The sequence below is a fragment of the Neopelma chrysocephalum genome, unplaced genomic scaffold (genome assembly GCF_003984885.1).
Source record: "Neopelma chrysocephalum unplaced genomic scaffold, ASM398488v2 Primary Assembly neopelma1_80b, whole genome shotgun sequence".
Classification (NCBI taxonomy): domain Eukaryota; kingdom Metazoa; phylum Chordata; class Aves; order Passeriformes; family Pipridae; genus Neopelma; species Neopelma chrysocephalum.
This window is the reverse complement of record NW_020897742.1, coordinates 3696894-3715768: the sequence shown is the minus strand read 5'-3', so window position 1 is coordinate 3715768 and position 18875 is coordinate 3696894. Positions and strand designations below refer to the sequence as shown.

The 18875-nt window shown below is 35.5% G+C and overlaps 1 protein-coding gene and 1 non-coding gene across 2 annotated transcripts in view; both read right to left on the bottom strand.

Moving 5' to 3' along the window:
- NBAS (neuroblastoma amplified sequence) overlaps positions 1-18875 on the bottom strand; it is a 168086-nt gene that overhangs the window by 100187 nt on the left and 49024 nt on the right. The window contains exons 29-34 of the mRNA XM_027690224.1: positions 17501-17603; positions 14965-15188; positions 12321-12433; positions 9685-9798; positions 2529-2642; positions 1541-1698 (exon numbers count right to left, since the gene is read on the bottom strand). Of these exons, the coding sequence (XP_027546025.1) occupies positions 1541-1698; positions 2529-2642; positions 9685-9798; positions 12321-12433; positions 14965-15188; positions 17501-17603 (826 nt within the window). The remainder of the gene's footprint in view (positions 1-1540; positions 1699-2528; positions 2643-9684; positions 9799-12320; positions 12434-14964; positions 15189-17500; positions 17604-18875) is intronic.
- On the bottom strand, positions 14856-14927 carry TRNAE-UUC. Its single transcript has one exon. It is a non-coding gene; the product is annotated as a tRNA-Glu (tRNA).

The window sequence follows — 18875 nt, the reverse complement described above, 5'->3', positions numbered from 1 at the left end:
CCATCTATCCACATATAGAGACAGAGTGCTTGGACAGAACATGTAGGACATCAGCGAACAGAACTGAAAAGGTCACGCTTAGTTTCTGAAGGAAATAATTGTAGAAGAAACTGTTTGAATGTACTTTGACAGAAATTATTACTTTGGCTTTGGCTTCCTGAGGCAAATACCAAATTAATCATCACTGCACTTCTGCTAGAAAAGGTTTGCACTAACAAAGAAACCTGAGCAAAAATTAGGTCTCCAGTTTTGTGAATGGAGAAGACAGAGAATCTTTTCCTTTGGAGTAGTGGGATGCAAGAAGGCGAGAACCAGTGGCTGAGCAGCTGCACTGCATTACAACAAAGAGGACGTGAAGCCTTTCGAAGGAATCAGACAGCAATATAGCAGGTGTGAATTGAATGAAGTCTTAACAAATTTTGGTTTTTACAGTGCCAAAACTTTGACTTCAAATTCTAATTCTAGGTAAAGACACATAATGGAGGGGGGGAAGTTTTTATTTAAAAATTGTACAGGTATCAATACATGTTTAAGCTCATAGTTTTACCTATGTCTCTCAAATTTCAGTTTTCATAATAAAAAAAAAAGTAAATAGCTTGCAGGAAATAAAACTGTATTTGAAATCCTTTGCAGCTTTTTTCTAATGTTACCCCTGTTACTGAAGTAGCACAGGCTGCCTTCATATATTGCCTGTATTTCTCATACACATTGCTATTCAAGTGGTTTTCTAAAGATAAAAGGCTACACACTTGCAGCTACCTTCAATGGACTTCACATGTGCTGAAGCTATGGCTCCCTCCTCCCTCCATTCCTGCCCTGTGTTCAGAGACCTCTAAGATGTTTCCACTACACAATTATAAATCTAAGAACACTGTGAACTCTTAGACAAGACAATTATGAATTCTCAAACAAGTCACAGTATGTAGGCCAAGCCACAATTACAGCAGTTTGTACAATTACAATTTAACATTCTGACAACCTAAATTACTCCACTACCATAACAGCATGATCAGCTCAACACCTAAGACATGATTCTCTTAAGTCAGTCATTGCACAATTAATAAAGATAGGTCAGAGATAAAGCCTCTTGTACTTGATAAACTCATTACATCATTGAAATCAGTAAGAAAATAATTTCATTGTATATTGGGTAAAGATCATAAAAATCATAAACTAAACATATAATATATATTTATATGTGCATTTAATGAAGTTGCATTACTAGGTGTAAACAGCTGGAAGACATTTCAAAATTTCATTAACTGCATTTGCAAATAAAATGTTTAAATCAGGCTACCAATGAAGAAATTAAAAGTACTAAGATATAAAATACAAAGGCATTTCTACTTGAGAAACCAACTCATCATATAAAACTGCTTAGAATGAGACCTCATTTGCTGAAATAAAACAATAAAAGCAGAAAAATGGAGTAGAACAAATGGAGGGTAAAACTTAAAGGAAAAAACTTGAAAATGAGCACAAATCCCCTTTACTTTGGTAAGCACTGAACTTTCATGGAAGAAGCTTCAGAAACAGGTACCTGGGTTTGCAATGAACTGCTCACTCCCAGCAACGTCTCTATGGCGCTCGGGGGACAGTGTGTCAGAGCGAAGGCCATGAGTTCCTGACGCATTCCCAAATCCTGGTAGCCTTCTGACTGCCCAAGCTGACTGCATACTTCCCAGCTTTTAGAATAACCTACAAGGGAACACAAAACATACTTCCTATCGCAAATGATAGGAGGATGCTGCATAATTCTTATTGGATGAGATGAAGGAGGGCATGTGACAATCTTGTCAACACTTAACATCCACCAAAAAAGGAACCATAAAGGCTTCATAAAATAGAGGTGTAACTCAACTTTAGACTAACCAAATGCATAAAAGACTAATTTTTATCATATTGTAGATATCAATATAATAGACATCTGTAAGCCTACATTCTCTGCTTTACATATTACAATAAGAAAACCATCGTTTACTTCAGAGCATGATACTGAATATTCTATTGGAGTGGCTGTAAAAACGAAGTATAATCACTTGATATATTAAAAGAATCTCAGTTCCTCTTGGATTTTCCCCCTCATTCTCAAGGCAGAAAAAAAGAGCCGAAAAAACAAATCCCATCTTCCTTAGTACCTCAACATATGTATTGCATTCACCTCCACTCATACCCTCACATACACAAATTAAAGGTAAACTTCTAAAACACCTGGACTTTCCTGCTAGCTGCAGTCATGATTTTACCTGTTTGAGACGGGTATAGTGCAGAAAAAACTAGAAATCGTATTCCCAGAGGCATAAAGAAAAGCTCCCTAACGTTACATGTCTCATAGTTTGGTACACTTACTAAATACAGTATTTGCTGTATGTGTCTCTATTCCATGGAGATGTTACTTCACTTCCATAAACAAGATGTAATTACTACTTAAATGAAATGGTCCAATCTGAAATACCACACCTCACAATAAGCCAAGAGTCAGATTTCCACCACCATCACCTCATGCAACCTCTGTTTATTCCCTTCACCTGTAGCCATGAGCTCCTGGCAATGCATACTAGCTGCTTTGTAGTCCTGGAAACTGAGAGCCTGTTCCACTAAAAGGATTAAAACTTGACCTTTTCTCTCCATCTGATCATCTCCTGCAAGGAAAAATTCAAAATTTTTATTAGTTAATTGGAATTAACATTTAACTTCAGCTTGCTACTTCATTTCTTAAGAATTAGCTATACACCACAACATGAAAAGCCCCTCTTGAAATTGAAACAGGAATAAAATTATCTGCTTTTTCATGAAGGAAACAATAAAACCAGTTATTCATATATTTTGAAAAACATTGGTATTAAAGCTGGTTAAAAAAAAAAAATCAAACCAAAAAACCACAACAAACAACAGCATGTTATGTCCAGGTTAAAAAAAAAAGGTTTAAAAACTGTATTTATGTGATGGCCAAGACATAGACCAAAACTGATATTTAAGCTAAGTGACACATAAATCAAAATCCTGACATTGGGAAAAAAAAAGTCCATGAAGAAAAAAATTAAATTTTTGTTTTCTTACAGTGTACAAAGACCCAGTTTAAACTACCACTTCACGGCTCCAAATAATTCACGAGATGTAGAAAACAGGCATTTAAAAATCACTAACCTCCTAATTTGAGCGAGTAGAACTGAAACTAATTCTTCCACACCATACATGGATCTCTGTCAGCAAACCTGGACAATGCCTCTTCCACCAGTTATGGGTCAGAAACAACACTTCAGATACTACTGAACTCTTCTGACTGAAGTTTCTTCAAGAATCTTTGTAGAAAAATGTCCTGACCTCAATTTTAATACATCAGCTTTCACAGACAAAAATCTAATAAGACAGCTCATCTCCTTTTCAAAGCCAGTTATTGTCAATACAAATAACATTTATACCTGTCACTCTTTACTACTCATCTATTTTTTTTAAAGCTTTTTCCAATTTAGACTGAACACACAAGAACAAAATTTATTTACTTTACTGACACTAGTTTTTCCAGTCTTGTGCTCAAAATACTATCTATTCCATGCACTGTATGAGAAGGTGACAAAACATACACAGGAAAAATCATCTTACACTATTCATTTTAATTTAGGAAAGAATTTTTAGAATAAAAATGAGTGCATTTTTTCAATGCAAGCTTCTTGCTCATGTTTCTCTATTATTAAAAGCAATTCTGTGCAGTCAGTGCTGTTACAGTCACTTGAAAAGGGCACTGGCTTATGAAACTGTATTACTACAACTTGTGAAATGCAAATATTTCAGAAGGTTAAACAGACCCAGTTTCAAAAACCATTTAAAGAGTACATGCTCTTAAATTGCATAGCTGTTATTTTTAACTCCACTTTGCAGATCCATCACCACAGACAAAGCAAATTTCTTTTTAAAGCTTTCTCAAAAGAAAAGCTGCAGCAGTTGCACTAGAATGACATTCAGGCAAGCGAAGTTACCCTAATTACTGAACTCAATCAAGGCTCCCCGAATCCCCTCACGTCAGGACTAACTCAGCTGGGAGAACAGGTTGGCTTCCCATCATTTTATCTTTTGGCCTCCTGCTCGATATACTGCCAGCACACAATGTTGCAAATTAATCACATTCAAGGCTCTTCTATTGCAAAATTTTGCCCTCTGGAACCTGGGAACCTCTCATTCGGGCAAAAGCAATTACAGATGACAAAGGGGTGCTTCTATCTACACAAGCTAAATGTGAACTGTCATTTCTATAAGCAAGAGACAGACACGTACTTGCCACTCACCTTCTGATGCCCACTTTACCCTGACAGCTTGACTTCCTGCAGAGAGATCTTACTAAGTAGCAGACACAAATAAAAGGCAATAATCACACTATTGCCACTCAGATTTCAACTAGACAAAATAATCACTGCTATTTATTCCCACTTCAAAATCTGTGGGATTGGAGGAAAGAGAGGAAGAACCCTTTGGTTCTTGGATCAAGGAATGGTTTTCCAAACTGTGCCTGAGCAGTTCTGTGCTGTCAAGTCCCCCATTCCCAATGTTTCAGCTCAGTACTTTTGATGTAGTAGGATACATCACTGCATGTTTCACAGAAGCATAAGCATAAAATATAAGGATCATTTTCCATCCAGTCCATGGCTATACTTGCTCATCTTATCTCCATTATTTCACTCATTTCTGCTTCCATTGCCTTGACACACACTGTTATGGCACAGAACAGCTCCAACATTAGCAGCGAATCCCCTGCAATGCACTGCCTGACCTTCTTCATGCAGCTTTCATTAGCAGTGCAGTGACGACTTATAATGCTTCCTGCTACAGTTTAGTTATTGTCTTCTATTCAAACATGAAAAAATTCACTGCTTCAGCTTTCTGACACCTCATTTGATGCTATTTTATTAATAAAATCGTATAAAAGTGAAAGTTTTGAATTCTAAATTGTTCTCCTTGCCATTTTGGTAGATATCCAAGATCTAAAAACCAACAGAGGAATGACAAAACTCCTTAAAATTGTGACCTGATTATATTAAATAGTAATTCAGTATCAAACCTTAATGTTAATGTGTGACATACAAACTCAAATCAAATTTAGAAACTGGAAAGGGTGGTGGTGGGGCAGTGTGCGTGCACACATCCTCGGGGGAAACGCTGGAGTCTCCATCCCAGGAGGTATTTAAAAGACATGGAGAAGTGGCACTTGAAGACATGGTTTAGTAGTGGACTTGCCAGTGCCAGGTTGACGGTTGGACTGTGATCTTAAAGGTTTTCTATAACCTAAATGATTCTAAGATTCTACTACGAATAACGAGAGGAAAAATATGGAAGGTCAGAAATAACAGGAAATATGTTTTTCTTGAGAAATAAAGGATGTTCAAATACTTTTTAAAAGCTTGGATCCAATTTGGATTGTACAAAGAAGAAAAAAAAGCTTATTGAAACACCTTGAGTAAGATGCATGCTATTTGTGAGTGGATGAACTAACATTATCTTAAATGAAATCATATCACAAAAACTTGAAAGTCAAATGAAATCAACACTTCAGAAATTCAATGTTGCCTACATTTAGGAGATCAGAAACCAACTAGTTATTTCCACATGCAAGAAAGTCAATGTTAAGAAAGGTAAATCTCAAAAACAAGCTTTGACTAGTTACTGGACTTCATTTATGGATATTAAAATTAAGTAAATTGCCATAGAAAGTTGTGAGAAAAGGGAATAATGAAAACATTTCTGGAGAGCCTGACAAAAGAAACAAAGAGCAACGCTCATCAGATCTTTTTGATATACAGTAAGAGTAGAGAAGATGCTCTTAATTTCTGATACAGAAGCATTTTTTCTATTCTTTTTTGCACACATCTACTCAAATAATTGCATAAAGTGAATCCTTTACATCCTTTCTTAACAAAGAGTGTGGATTAAGTGAGGATCGTGAGACACAGAACAGCTCCAGCTCCCTGAGCAGGTGCAGATTTTCTGGCTGTCATGCTGAGCACAATCTCCCTCACTCACTTTACCCATCTGTGAAATTAAGATAACACTTGTGGTGCTTACTTTACAGAGGTAGTGACAGGAGGCTTAAGTAGAGTTTACTGTCATTAATCAAATACTTTAAAGTAATTAAGAAGCTACCTGATATTTCATTACCTAAGCAATATTTAAACTTTGATAAGTATGAAAATAAATTCTATTACTGACTTCTAGTGCTGCTCTCTAAACTGTATTCAGAGAACACAGCTCATGAAGCTCCTTAAAGATAACTATGTGCACTCTACTCTTGCATCCACAACAAATGCACTTTTAAAACTGAAATTAAAATATATATGCTCACAGAATTTTATAGGCTATATACTATATAGAGTAAAACACAGCATATATATTATGCTTTATAAACACACATATGTCTAAAATTTATATAGACATGGACAGATGTAGCAAGCAGGTCCTTCCCTTTCAGTAATCATATGGTGTGGGGTGGCAAGAGGCGCAAAGAGGGGGAATCGCTGAAACAAATTCCTCCCATTTGCAGACAAAGCACAAGAAAGCACTCTACTGGTAGATACACAAGGTGGATTGGGAACAGAAGGGACCACAAATTTGAGCATGCATAACCAATACCAGTAAGTATGTTCCACAAGACAAAACCAGAACTACCTGCACAGCAAAGGTGGCTCATAAATCAGGATAATTGTATAAGTAGAGAAAACCAATTAAGGACAAAACCCAATTCTTTCTCCCAGCAGCACTTTATCTAATTCTTTATTAAGCAAGTCCATAAAGTTCAATCCCTAGATTCTTTTCCAATAATCAGACCCATCCCAATATATCTCAATAAAATCATTTGCTTTCATCATAAGCTGTTAGAAATCAAGATACCCTTTCCCAGTAGTTTTATACCTGCCAACAAAGACTACATGTACTAAAACCACAAGGAAGGTTTTCCTTTTCCAACATTAAATTTAAAATAAAATATTAATTCACAAATCTTACAACCTGTATGCATGAGCTGCCCTTTTGGCTACAAACTAATTTGTGGAATAAATTTATCATTCTTATGATAGGGTTACCAAGTCCTAAAATAACTATTTAATTAATACTAACTAATTATAACTCAGTAACTTAAATTACAAGTTGATAGGTATAGAAATACCACTTCTGCATGTCTTTCTTTAATTTTTTTATATCTATCATCAAATTTTACAAAGCTCTTTGTTACAGACTATGATTAAGGCTATGCCAGCATTCCACTTAAAATCTGTTTTCAAAGGTATTAATGACTAACGGGATGGAACACCAGCCACAAAAAACTTCCAATAGTAGTTGTATGCTGTTTACAGCTTTCAAGTCCAGAAAAAAAAAAGAAATTAAGAAATACTGAGTTTCTTTAAATGAAATAAGTCTGTTTTCCATAACCCATCTCCTACAAAATATAAGTTCAGATAAAATTCACAAATATGGCATTCTCATACCAAACCCATATCTTACTTATAAATTAACATCCTCTACGGAAAACAGCTTGTAAATATAAGCAATACAAACAGACATACTTTAGCAACTGTGAAATGTTTTTTCATCACAAAAGCTTAAAGCTACTTATGCAAAATAAACCAACTAAACAAAAAAAATCCCACACGCCCACCACAGAAAGTCATGACTGGAAATGTTTTCTTGCTATATTTTCCTTTTTAATAAATAAGTATTATTCTATAATCAAAAGATTACTTTGAAAGTGACAGTTATTTCTTTATTTAGTATAAGAGACAAGTAAAGTATGTCAAAGTAGTGTATTCCTCACCAAGATTCACTCTTGAAATATACTTTTACTACTAAAATTCCCTACTTATCACAGGAGCAACCATCAGCATTACTCTTGATGTTAACCATTAAAGTCAGAGAGCCCAACACTCACAGAATAAATATGCCATTGGTAGAGTAAGTAGCAGTTTCTAAATCATTCACCTGTTTAATAATTAACCACCTCACACATCCATCTTCTGGTTTTCTCTAGCCTGGTAAGCACATGGAAGAGAAAAATCATGAGGCCATTTCATCATCTGGGTTTAAATATCTCTCTTCAATCTCTCTTTCCAGTGCTGTCTGTGTCACTGTGATTATAACACTAGGACACAGAAGTTACCGTATTAATGAGCTCTATACAAATTCCCTGAAGTTCTCTATCTAATATCTGGTGCCTGCCATCTTTCAGTCTCTGGAGATGAGAGCCATGAGTTTGATCCCTGTTCAAAGGTACATGCCCAGGCACTGTAGGTTAACAAAACTGGACAAAATACTTAGTGTTTTTAAGCTTCATAAAGTCTCTGTGGATTTTGTTTTCCCTTCCTTCATACAAAGAGAATCTCTTAGATTCAAAAAGAAGATAAAACAAAAATCAACAGCATTAGCCTAAAGAACCCAGAATACTATGAAAAATTGACAGATTTTAACTTGATGTGGGAGGAAGCGGACAGGACAGGGAAAGAGCTGTACAGCAATCTCATCTTACAAACCAACAGGGAGACTTTTTTTCCCCCAAAAGTCTTACAAGCAAAGAAAAAACCAGAAGTTACAACTGTCATTCTAATTTTTGGATGGACTACATTTAAAATATGTAGATTGGATCCAGCTACCTAACATGGTACCGTCCCCTTCCCTCTGTCATCTTTCATGTAGCAGTGCTATGTAATGGGAGCACTGAGCAGACCAGAGTCACGATGTTTCCTGTGAGTCCTTTCCTCAGGACCTGGGCATCTTGGGAGGTCAGCAGCCTAACTTCCTTATCTCTGTTCATAACCTCACACAACCCTCTCAAATATCTCCCTCCCTATTAATAATACTATGTAAAAAATTGCCAATACTAAGCTTCTTTCTTTTTACATAAGAAAAAATCTTAAATAATTTAACAAATAGAAAGGGAAAAGGGAATTACCCAGGCATGCTTCAGTGACAAAGCCAAAATGCACTGATTTTATACACTAAGCTGCATAAAATATAAATGTCTATTTCATATTTCTATATTCTATTTCTACATCATAAAAGTACATCATTGTTGTGTTTACAGCTGCATTGATTAAGTATTTTTCAAAAATCAAAAGGCAGCTACCTTAGGTAGGCTATCAAAAAAAAAAACCAAACACTAATATCCTCAGGACTCAAGCTTTGAAGATGTTCAGTTCATCAAATGAATATTCAACTTAATGCATTATTTTTAGTGCCCAAAGGAAATAAATGCAGCATAGACAAAAGTCTAACAGTTGAAATTCATGCTTTACAGATGACTTTTCCCCTCTAAATTAAATGCAACTATGTTTAAATAAAACTACCTTATCTGACAGAGAGAATAAGATTTACTGGAATTTTAGTATTACCAACTGATTGTAAAACAAGATGTTCTCAGCCACAACTCCTCCAATCTGAAATAAGCTTTTACTCCAACTCTAGATTAGACAAGGTATTTTTTATTTCAGGTATTAGTGGGGCATCAGAGCTGTTTTACAGAGCATTCAGCTGTTTTACAAATAAAATATTCCGTTTACGTAAAATCTTTTATTCCTCCCCAATGACTGCTCTTCCAGATGACTTTTTAGTCCTATCTTCAAACACATATGCTAACAATCAACTCAAATGTCCTAAAGTGTAACGTCAACCACATTGCTTGCAATTCAGTGTCTTATTAACACAGCTTACCTGCAACCCTTAGCAAGTTTGCAAGTCCCAGGAGCTTAGCAGACTGTTTATAGTTTGTTGACATCTGAGCCAAACAGTCCTTGATGAAACTGAGTCGATCAGAACACAAACGCACTGTTGAAAGTAGAACTGGTGTTAAGAGACTGCACAAATGAACCTGAGTGCTCTATTTCTGGTTAAACAGCATGGGCACAGCAAGTGATGGGGAGTATAAGAATGCAAACACAATCTGAAAACCAGCCCAAAGCTGCCTTCATGCAGATCCTCAATTATACCTATAAATAGAAAGTTAAAATAATACCCCAGTATATCCAGCTCCAACCACTACAAGTCAGGCTGCGAAGGGACCAAAAAGACAGAAACTGACCTGAAGGAAAACTTGGTTTTGTTCCAGGTTTTCACATTCAATGATTTTCAAATTATACAACTAACCAAGATACCTTTATACAATTTTTTTTAATTATCATTTTTCCAACATTCTGAAAGAATGCTAACACAGACATTAACTTTCATTTAAAATGTTTTAAGTAACTAAGATTTCATGCTACATTTTATTTTAGCATAGATGAGATACATCCCACAGACTGAAAGAACCGTCATAGGCAAATTCTTAAGGCTGTTTTAATATACATAAAAATTTTCTGAGCAAGTGGAAGCATAGTCTGCAAATCACCAGGTTGTGTCAACCATATTCTGAGAAGCTTATAATTAGTACTGCGTTTCAAAAATGATTTTACGAGGAATTAAACAATTATCTTAATTGTCTATTTTAATATCATCACCTGAATTCGGTGCTCTTTTTAGCTAGCTAGTGGGTGGCTAACTTCAGGCTGCTGCTTTAAAAAGGTAACTTTCTCATACCATGCAAGTTCTCAGAACACAGAGGAACAGCATGCAGATCTTCCATTTAACACTCAGTAAGACTTTAATAGCTGCATGTAGGATAAAATCTACATTAGCATATTGCGCTTAAAACATAGGATATTAGGCCTCTCAATAAGAGCAAAGAAGTACTCACATAATAAAAACTCTATTAATTCTAGAAATCAAGTTCAACTAAAACAAATTAAGAATGGAGGAACAGGAAAAGGTTACATTTTTAGTTTAATTTTTAATATTCTATCCCACACATATATTAGTATACAGCAATAGTATGTTTTCATTCACTCATTATACAAGTAAGATTTTTTGTAAATATCAAACATAACTAAAAGTAATGTGATGGGTCAAACACATTAAAGATGGACTTTTCTTCACTTTTAATGTTAATAAGGAGTCTTCAAACCAGATTTAATTAAAATAGAGCATAATAGTAGTTCATAAACTTAAATTGCTGAGTTTGCTAAAAATACAAGTGAGGGGAAGATCTACAGAAAACTAAATGTATAACGGCAAATGAAAGTCTATTGCTAATAGACTACTGCTGGGGGAACAGCTGATATTTAGTGCTACTTTAATGACATTCTATCAAAGTAACATACCGTTTAAAGGCTTTCATTAAAACTTGAAAACATCATTTTAATCGTATTAGATTAATCTGATTTACATGAAAGATACTGGAGCAAGGATAAGTCAGGCTCATTAATGAAATTACAGGCATGACTTCACATATTCTAATTAATCTAAATCAGTTGTATTACACATACTGTTAACACAGTATTATGCTGCCACTTTTTAAATGATACCTTCATGTCCAGACCAAAAAAAGTTGAAGAAAGTATGTGCACTTTTTTACAGGCTGAACAAACTGACTAAAAAAGAATTTTACTCCAGAAATCAACAGGTCAATACTGCAAGATCTAGAAATCAGACATTCTCAGTCCAGAAATGGTAAGATTTCAGAGTATTACATATGGAGCACTGACTCACTTGAAGAAATACTTGGAAAAAAAGAGAATAAAAAGAGAACACCAAAGTAAACTAACAACAGCCACTAAGGACATCTACTTCATTTTCCATAGACTCGTAAGTGCTCTCCATAAATCCCAGTATTTCTCTGCACAATACAGAAGTAAAACACGTTTCATTGGTACTCAGTGCTCATCTCAGCCAGTTCTCTTACAGTGCTTCCATTACTAGTGTTCATGAAGTTTCACTGTACATAAGCATAAAATTTCTTTCCAACTCCTGTCCAACAACTTTCTGTTCTATTGGAGTCAGAGCTCCAAAACAGATTTAGTTGTAACCAATTCATCAGAAGAAATACCTCATAAAAGTTCACTTCCACTGTCATTGGGTTTTATATACTTCTAAAAGGAAACAGCCCAGTGGAGACAGGAAAACTGCCTATTTTAAAGCTCATCAGCACATAAGCAAGTGCCGATTATTTAGCAAATTAAAGATGAGCTCAAACTATTTCTGTTGAAGTCACCAGGAATTTCATATACTCAATACTCTAATTATTTTAAAGTCCTGCTAAAAGTAAGTCCCAAAACAGAGGTGTAATATGCAAATATCTTTCTTACCTCACATAAACTAAAAAATTTTATTACAAAAATCATTTTTTTGTATATGCCTGTAAACTGGAGGCAGGAAATGGACCCTTTAGTTTAATCATGTCACACTTACCTAATAGTAACTATTTCTCATGTATATTTATGTCTGTGATTCATATAAAGAATAAAATTATGCAGTACCTTGCAGCGGTAATATTTTCACTCCGAATTCTTCGAGGTAACCGAGAGCACGAATGAGGTCCAACTCCTCCTGAACAGCACTGGGACTGTCTACAATAAGCTGTAGACAGCACCTAATAAGGAACGAAAAACATTTTTCTCAAGTTTGATGAACACATCCAAAGTTAAATTTGTAGAAAAAGTTCACCTCTGAGTAAAACAAAACAAAAGAAGAGACACTAGTAATTTACTGTAATTATGAAATGTCAAAATACTCAATAGTCTTGTAACACACATTGGAAGTGTCTGGCACTCTTTCTCTGTTATGGCTGGCTAGACATTTTAACAAATTTCTATTTTCACATTGCCTTCAACATCACCTAAACCCTCCTGAATTTAGACCTGCAATGAATTTAGTAGAAAACGTTGAAGACACTTTTACTTAAATATATAATTATTTTGGGAAATATTTTTTCTATCACTATTGCATTTTGGTATTGCCATATACTAGAAGATAAAAGCGAAATACTGTAAAAAGTTGATTGGAAGTAAAACATTAGAGTCACTGTCACAATTTCCTCAACTAGGTACAGCAAATAAAAACAAAGCTGATTAAGAAAACAACAAAAAACCTCCCACTAAATTGCTCTGAAGATGAATCAATGCATGAGATCATTATCAGCACATTATTTTAAATATTTTTAATTCATATGTTTTATGAATATTATATTGATGTAATAAGCTTTTAGATAATTTTTTTAATACAGCTTGCATTCTGATACAGCGTATACATATGTAGTTTTATTAATACACACTTAACAAAAAAAACAACAGGCAAAATCATAGTATGGCCTGGGCTGGAAGAGATCTTAAAGATCATCTAGTTCCAACATTCTGCCATGGGTAGAGATTAAACCTTCCACTAGACCAGGCTGCTCAGAGCCCCATCCAACCTGGCCTTCAACACTTCCAGGCAGTGGACATTCACAGCTTCTCTGGACGATCTGTTCAAGTACCTCACCACCCTCACAGTAAACATTTTTTTTCCTAATATCTAATCTGAACCTACTCTCTTTCCATTTGAAGCCATTCCCCCTGTCCTGTCACTACATACTCTTGTAAACAGTCTCTCTGCATCTTCCTTGTAGGCTCCCTTCAGGTACTGGAAGGCTGCAATTAGGTCACCCAGGCCTTCCCACCTCCAGGCTGAACAATCCCAATTCTCTCAGCCTTTCCTCATAGGAGAGGTGCTCCATCCCTTTAATCATCTTGGTGGCTTCCTCTGGACTTGCTCCAGCTGGTCAATGTCCTTCCTGTGCTGGGGACCCCAGAGCTGGATGCAGCACTGCAGGTGGGGTCTCACCAGAGCAGAGCAGAGGGGCAGAATCCCCTCCCTCACCCTGCTGCCCACATGGCTTTGGATACAGCCGCAGGACACGTTTAGCTTTCTGGGCTGTGAGTGCACACTGACAGGTCATGTCCAGCCTCTCACCCACCAGAACCCCCTGGTCCTTCTCTGCAGGGCTCCCCTTGATCTGTTCATCCCCCAGCCTGGACTGATACCAGGGGCTGCCCTGACTCAGGTGCAGCACCTTGAACTTGGTCTTATTAAACTGCCTGAGATTACTATAGGCCCACTTCTCAAGCTTGTCCAGGTCCCTCTGGATGATATCCTGTCTCAGTGATTTCAAACAGTTCAATTCACCTTACGCATTAAATCAGGAAAATATTTTATTTGTTCAGTGTGCCACATGGCTTTTATCTCTACATGTTAATTAAGAATAGACATATTTACATCAAAAATAAAATAAAATTGTATGTTAGCTGAACATCCCATCTGAACCTATCACATTTTTCAGGAGCATTGACAAATATTTCAGGGGAATGAAAAAGTTAAAGAGAAGATAAATACATTCTACCTAAAACAACTCATACACAGAGGCTACTAGGAGACCTACACACTATGATAATCCCTCAGGAAAACAAGGTTAAATTACCATGAAACATCTCATTGGAGGTAAGTCAGAGAAGGACAAAAACATCTTACTAAAGAGAATAAACACACAGTCACACATTCTTAGGAAGTATTTGATCTATAAACCACATATTTTGAAGTATCACCATAAAATCAAGATAAAAGCTGATCACAGGACCCTTAGCATTAAAAGCAATGCTACTTTGTATTTCCAGAGCCTGCTTATGAAAAAAGATTCTCAATAGGAAATTGGGCAGGGGGGGAAATATTAGCAAATAAACACTAATTTTATGACAACATTAAATCAGCTGTATTTATGTGTATGTATATGTATGGCCAGTCTTCGCGAACGAAGATTTGGGAAAGGTCTTTTACCTTTCAAGCCTGCGCAATGGATTTTTTTAGGTGAGACACAGCCTGCGCTGAACTGAGCCCACCCTTTAATCCTAAGGTTCATCTACCGGGGCCAAGCAAGCTTGGACAATGGCAGTGAGGTCCTCAGGACGTAGGTTTGTTTAGAGTGACCTTCTCTTAGATGGATGGCCTCACAGGGCTTGACGAGCTCCATCTGCCCGGGGGAATTCCCTGACCGGGGATCGAACCCGGGCCTCGGCGGTGAAAGCGCCGCAGCCTAACCACTAGACCACCAGGGGGCCCCAGTATTTATGTATATGATAACTATAAACATACCTGGCCAACTCCATACAGCTGTCAGTCAAACTCGTTGAAGAATTGAAATATTCTCTGCCAGCAGCCAGAACTAGTTCAATACTTCTGGCATAGCTGACTCGGTACTGTGGCTTCCCTTTCGATGAACTTGGTAGATCCACTGACCAAACGCTGCAATGCATCATTTGCCCAGCCAAGTGGATATTGTCTATACTGCTTGAGCATAAAAGACTCTCAGTGAATATCTAAAAGGAAGAACAGTAATTTAATAACCTGCAGCAGCAGCTTCAAGTCAGCTTATCTGCATTCTATGGAACTAACCTCTTTGAATAAAAGGATGTCTGGAGTCAAAAGAATATATTCAGTCCAAGCAGAAAATGTAACTTCTATCAAGGAAAGTATTAATTTAAGTAAAGCTAAAATTAACTAGTACTAGCTGTCTTTTTACAGTCTTTTTACTAGCTGTCTTTTTATAGCTGATCTTTAAGAGATCAGAAATATACCTACATTCTGAGGTGTTAATAGGATGTAAGAATCTGAAAAGGTAGTTCAGTATTAAGATCTTAAAACCAAAAACATATAAGAGGAAATTCTGTATTCCTGAAGAAAGTAAAAATATTTAGAACTGAGCATATAGGATGCTATTTAAATTTCAATCAACACTATCTTCAAAGAGCACATACTAATATAATGCTGCATCTGCCAAAAAACACCTAATTTATTTCCAGGTCAAAGTTTTGCCCGCTTCAAGACACTCAAAATAATCTCTCTTACTTACAAAAATAAGTATTTTTTTCCTTAAGCACAGTCAGTATTGTCCTAATAAAGAGCAGCACAGACACTTAATAATTTCAAAAAATATCACAGCTGAAACAAAATGGTTTTTATCGAAGGTTTTAAAGTTCACAACAAATTAAACATGATCAATGAATTATAGAAGAGCCCAGGTTGGAAGGGACCTCTAAAGATCATCTGCTCCAACCTTTCATGGGAAAGGGGGCACAGATGAGATTATCTAGCACCCTGTCCAATCATATCTTGAAACTGAAGTATTTCTTCAGTAGGAAGAACCTCTCCAAACCATCTCATGCTCTGGAAAGGGACACAGTTCAGTGCTTCTTAAAGAACATCACACAATTGGATCATCTTCCGTTCCATAACATTTTAATCTTCAAGGAACAGTGAAAGATGCAAACTATGATAGCTGACCCTTCTTCAAAGTTCACATAAACAATATTTACCTCTGTTGAAATTTATGGACATGAAGCCCTTCTTTAAGAAGACAGAATTCACTTTGCATGGAAGCAAAACAGAGTAAGCATTATTCTAAAAAGTATCCAATATATACCTCACATGGGATTGCAATTCCTTACTGTCTCATCAATTTCTCAATTTTGAAGTTATCAAAGTATACTGCATATAACAGCACTACACTTCAAAGCATTTTCAGCACTCCTACATAATTTTACCAAAACCCTTTTTTGTTTGTTTTTTTTAAATCACATCATTCAGAGATTAAAAATTAATTTGATGTTAATAGAAGACATATTAAGATCAGAGCAAAGCCAATGCCTTATTTGCAGAGTGCTCTAGTATTATAATTTTTTTAAATTAACTTAAAAAAATTCCTAGTATACTAAATTGTAGGCTGTTACAAAACCATGAATATTAAATACATTTAAGTTCTCTTTGAGCAACTTCAAGCTGTACAACTACAAAGAATGATTTTTTTCATGTATAGGTTGAATAGCATTGCTTTTTTCCTTCTTTCTTTTTCTAATCTGCTTTTAATACCTCTCCAAAGAGCTTATCAGAGTCATAGCCATAAGCAATTAAATCTGTAAGCTGCAAAAAAATCCTCTTTCATATACATATATATATATACATACACACACACATAAAACATGAATTATAGTGGACACAGTGCTGTATCTGTAAAAAACTGCAGTATATTGAAGTGAAAATGAAAATAAAAAATAAATGTCACAGCAAATTCTGTATCAGTCTAATAGCTGTCCTTTGCAAATACTAATGACATAGGCTTGGATTTTATGCACATGAAGAGTTTTTCTCCTTCAATGAAATTAGATTTCTCATTTCACATTATTTTACTTCAACTGCAAGCAGCAGAAAGTCCATAATCCTGTAATGATCTTGGATAATATTATCAAACCAGAACTTCATGTTTAAGGAATGCGTGAGAGAAGATAACATTTATCTAAAAGATAATGTTAAACTATTTTTATTAGTTTAAAGTGTTTATTGCTAAACACATTTGTACACAGAATTACTGTCTACAGAATACAGCCTCAAGAAGCTGACTCAATTTTTAAAAAGGTGAATTCTAGTAAAATATATACAGGGTATTTATTAAAGAGGCTTTTGACAAAATGAATTAACACCAGAAATTTCCGGTTTGAATGAAAATACCACAAAAAAGCCAGTAGACACAAGTAATACAACACATAAAAATGTATTTACATTTGCGAGCAACAATATGAAATGACTATCTGTAGCTTACCAGGGACATAAGTCAGTAAGAATAGACAAAACTCACCTCATAGCACGTATCCAAATGTAAGCATCTATAGACTTTCTGCTGCATGTCTAACATATCCTGGAGCAACTCCTTCCACTGTGTCTCACTGGCTGGTGGTTGCCTACAAACATTTTTTAAAATTAAATACTCCCTGCCTCAACAGATTTAAAGAAAAGCAATAGATAACACTACATTTCAATCACCAAAAATAAGAGTTTTCTCAAATGCTATTTCAATATTGAATTGACTTTTAACAAGAAGTGATTTAAAGACAGAATGCATTTAATATTAATTAATATTAAAAAAGTGTTTGTGGGATAAAATGGTTTGACAACAATGCAATACCCAAGTGTTTTCTCTGTTTTCTGTGGGATAAGACAGGGATTTAAGCAATTTTTCTCAAGATCCCCCAGGTAGGTTTCAAAAACTTTCAATAATACACCAGAAAGTTGGATGTGCTTTCTTCCTGATAATCCAAGAACAGCAGGAAAAAACCAAGTTTCTAACAGCAACTGAGGATCATTAAAGTGCTGTTCATTGTAGGCCATCTCCAAGGACTAATCAATTGCATGCAATCACAGCAGAACAGAGCTGCAACTTTATTTTGTTCCTTTGAATTGAGTGGTATTCAGATTCTTGACCCTCTAGATCCCTGGATCAATGTTGACCCACAAAACTTCAACTTCCTGTGCTCTATTAAAACTTTTATTAGTAAAAACATTATGATGGCCTTTATCACATTATCTTGAGCCTTTCAGATCAAAAAAAGATTTTTTAGCTAGTTCCAGATAATAGTGATTTTCTCATGTGGCATTACCTTTCATTTTGACGAAGCAAAGAGTCTCCACGAGGGGAAAAATCAACATTTTTCCTACAGAGGCATTGACTTGATCTTTGCAAAGAAAGGTTTTTAGAACTCTTAAAAAGCTTTCATACTACTAAAAATCTAAATATTACTCTACCATCACCAATAAACTGCTGTGCATGTTTGCCTTAAATAAGAAAGAAAAATCACCCACAGTGATATGGCTGCTTTTCCCAGGGTTCAAATTTTTGATCTGCTCGTGCCAAGAGCCTGTAATAATTCATGCACAGTTGAAAGATGACGTAAATGAAGTAGTTCTTAAGTAGAAAAATTGAAAAATTATACTGAGAATATAAAGCAGTAGAATCAATAAGTAACAATCAATAAATTACCCTATTACAAGGGTTTCAAGAAAACATGCCAAAAAAAACTAAGTGTTATTTTACAAATTCTACACTCTCAATAAAATTAAATAGGTCTTAAAGGACCTCATTTACAATATGTTAACTTTTACAGTTCATCATCTTGCAGCCTTTTAGGCTTGTTTACTTGAACACAAACATATTAAAGCAGGTTCGAAGTAAGACA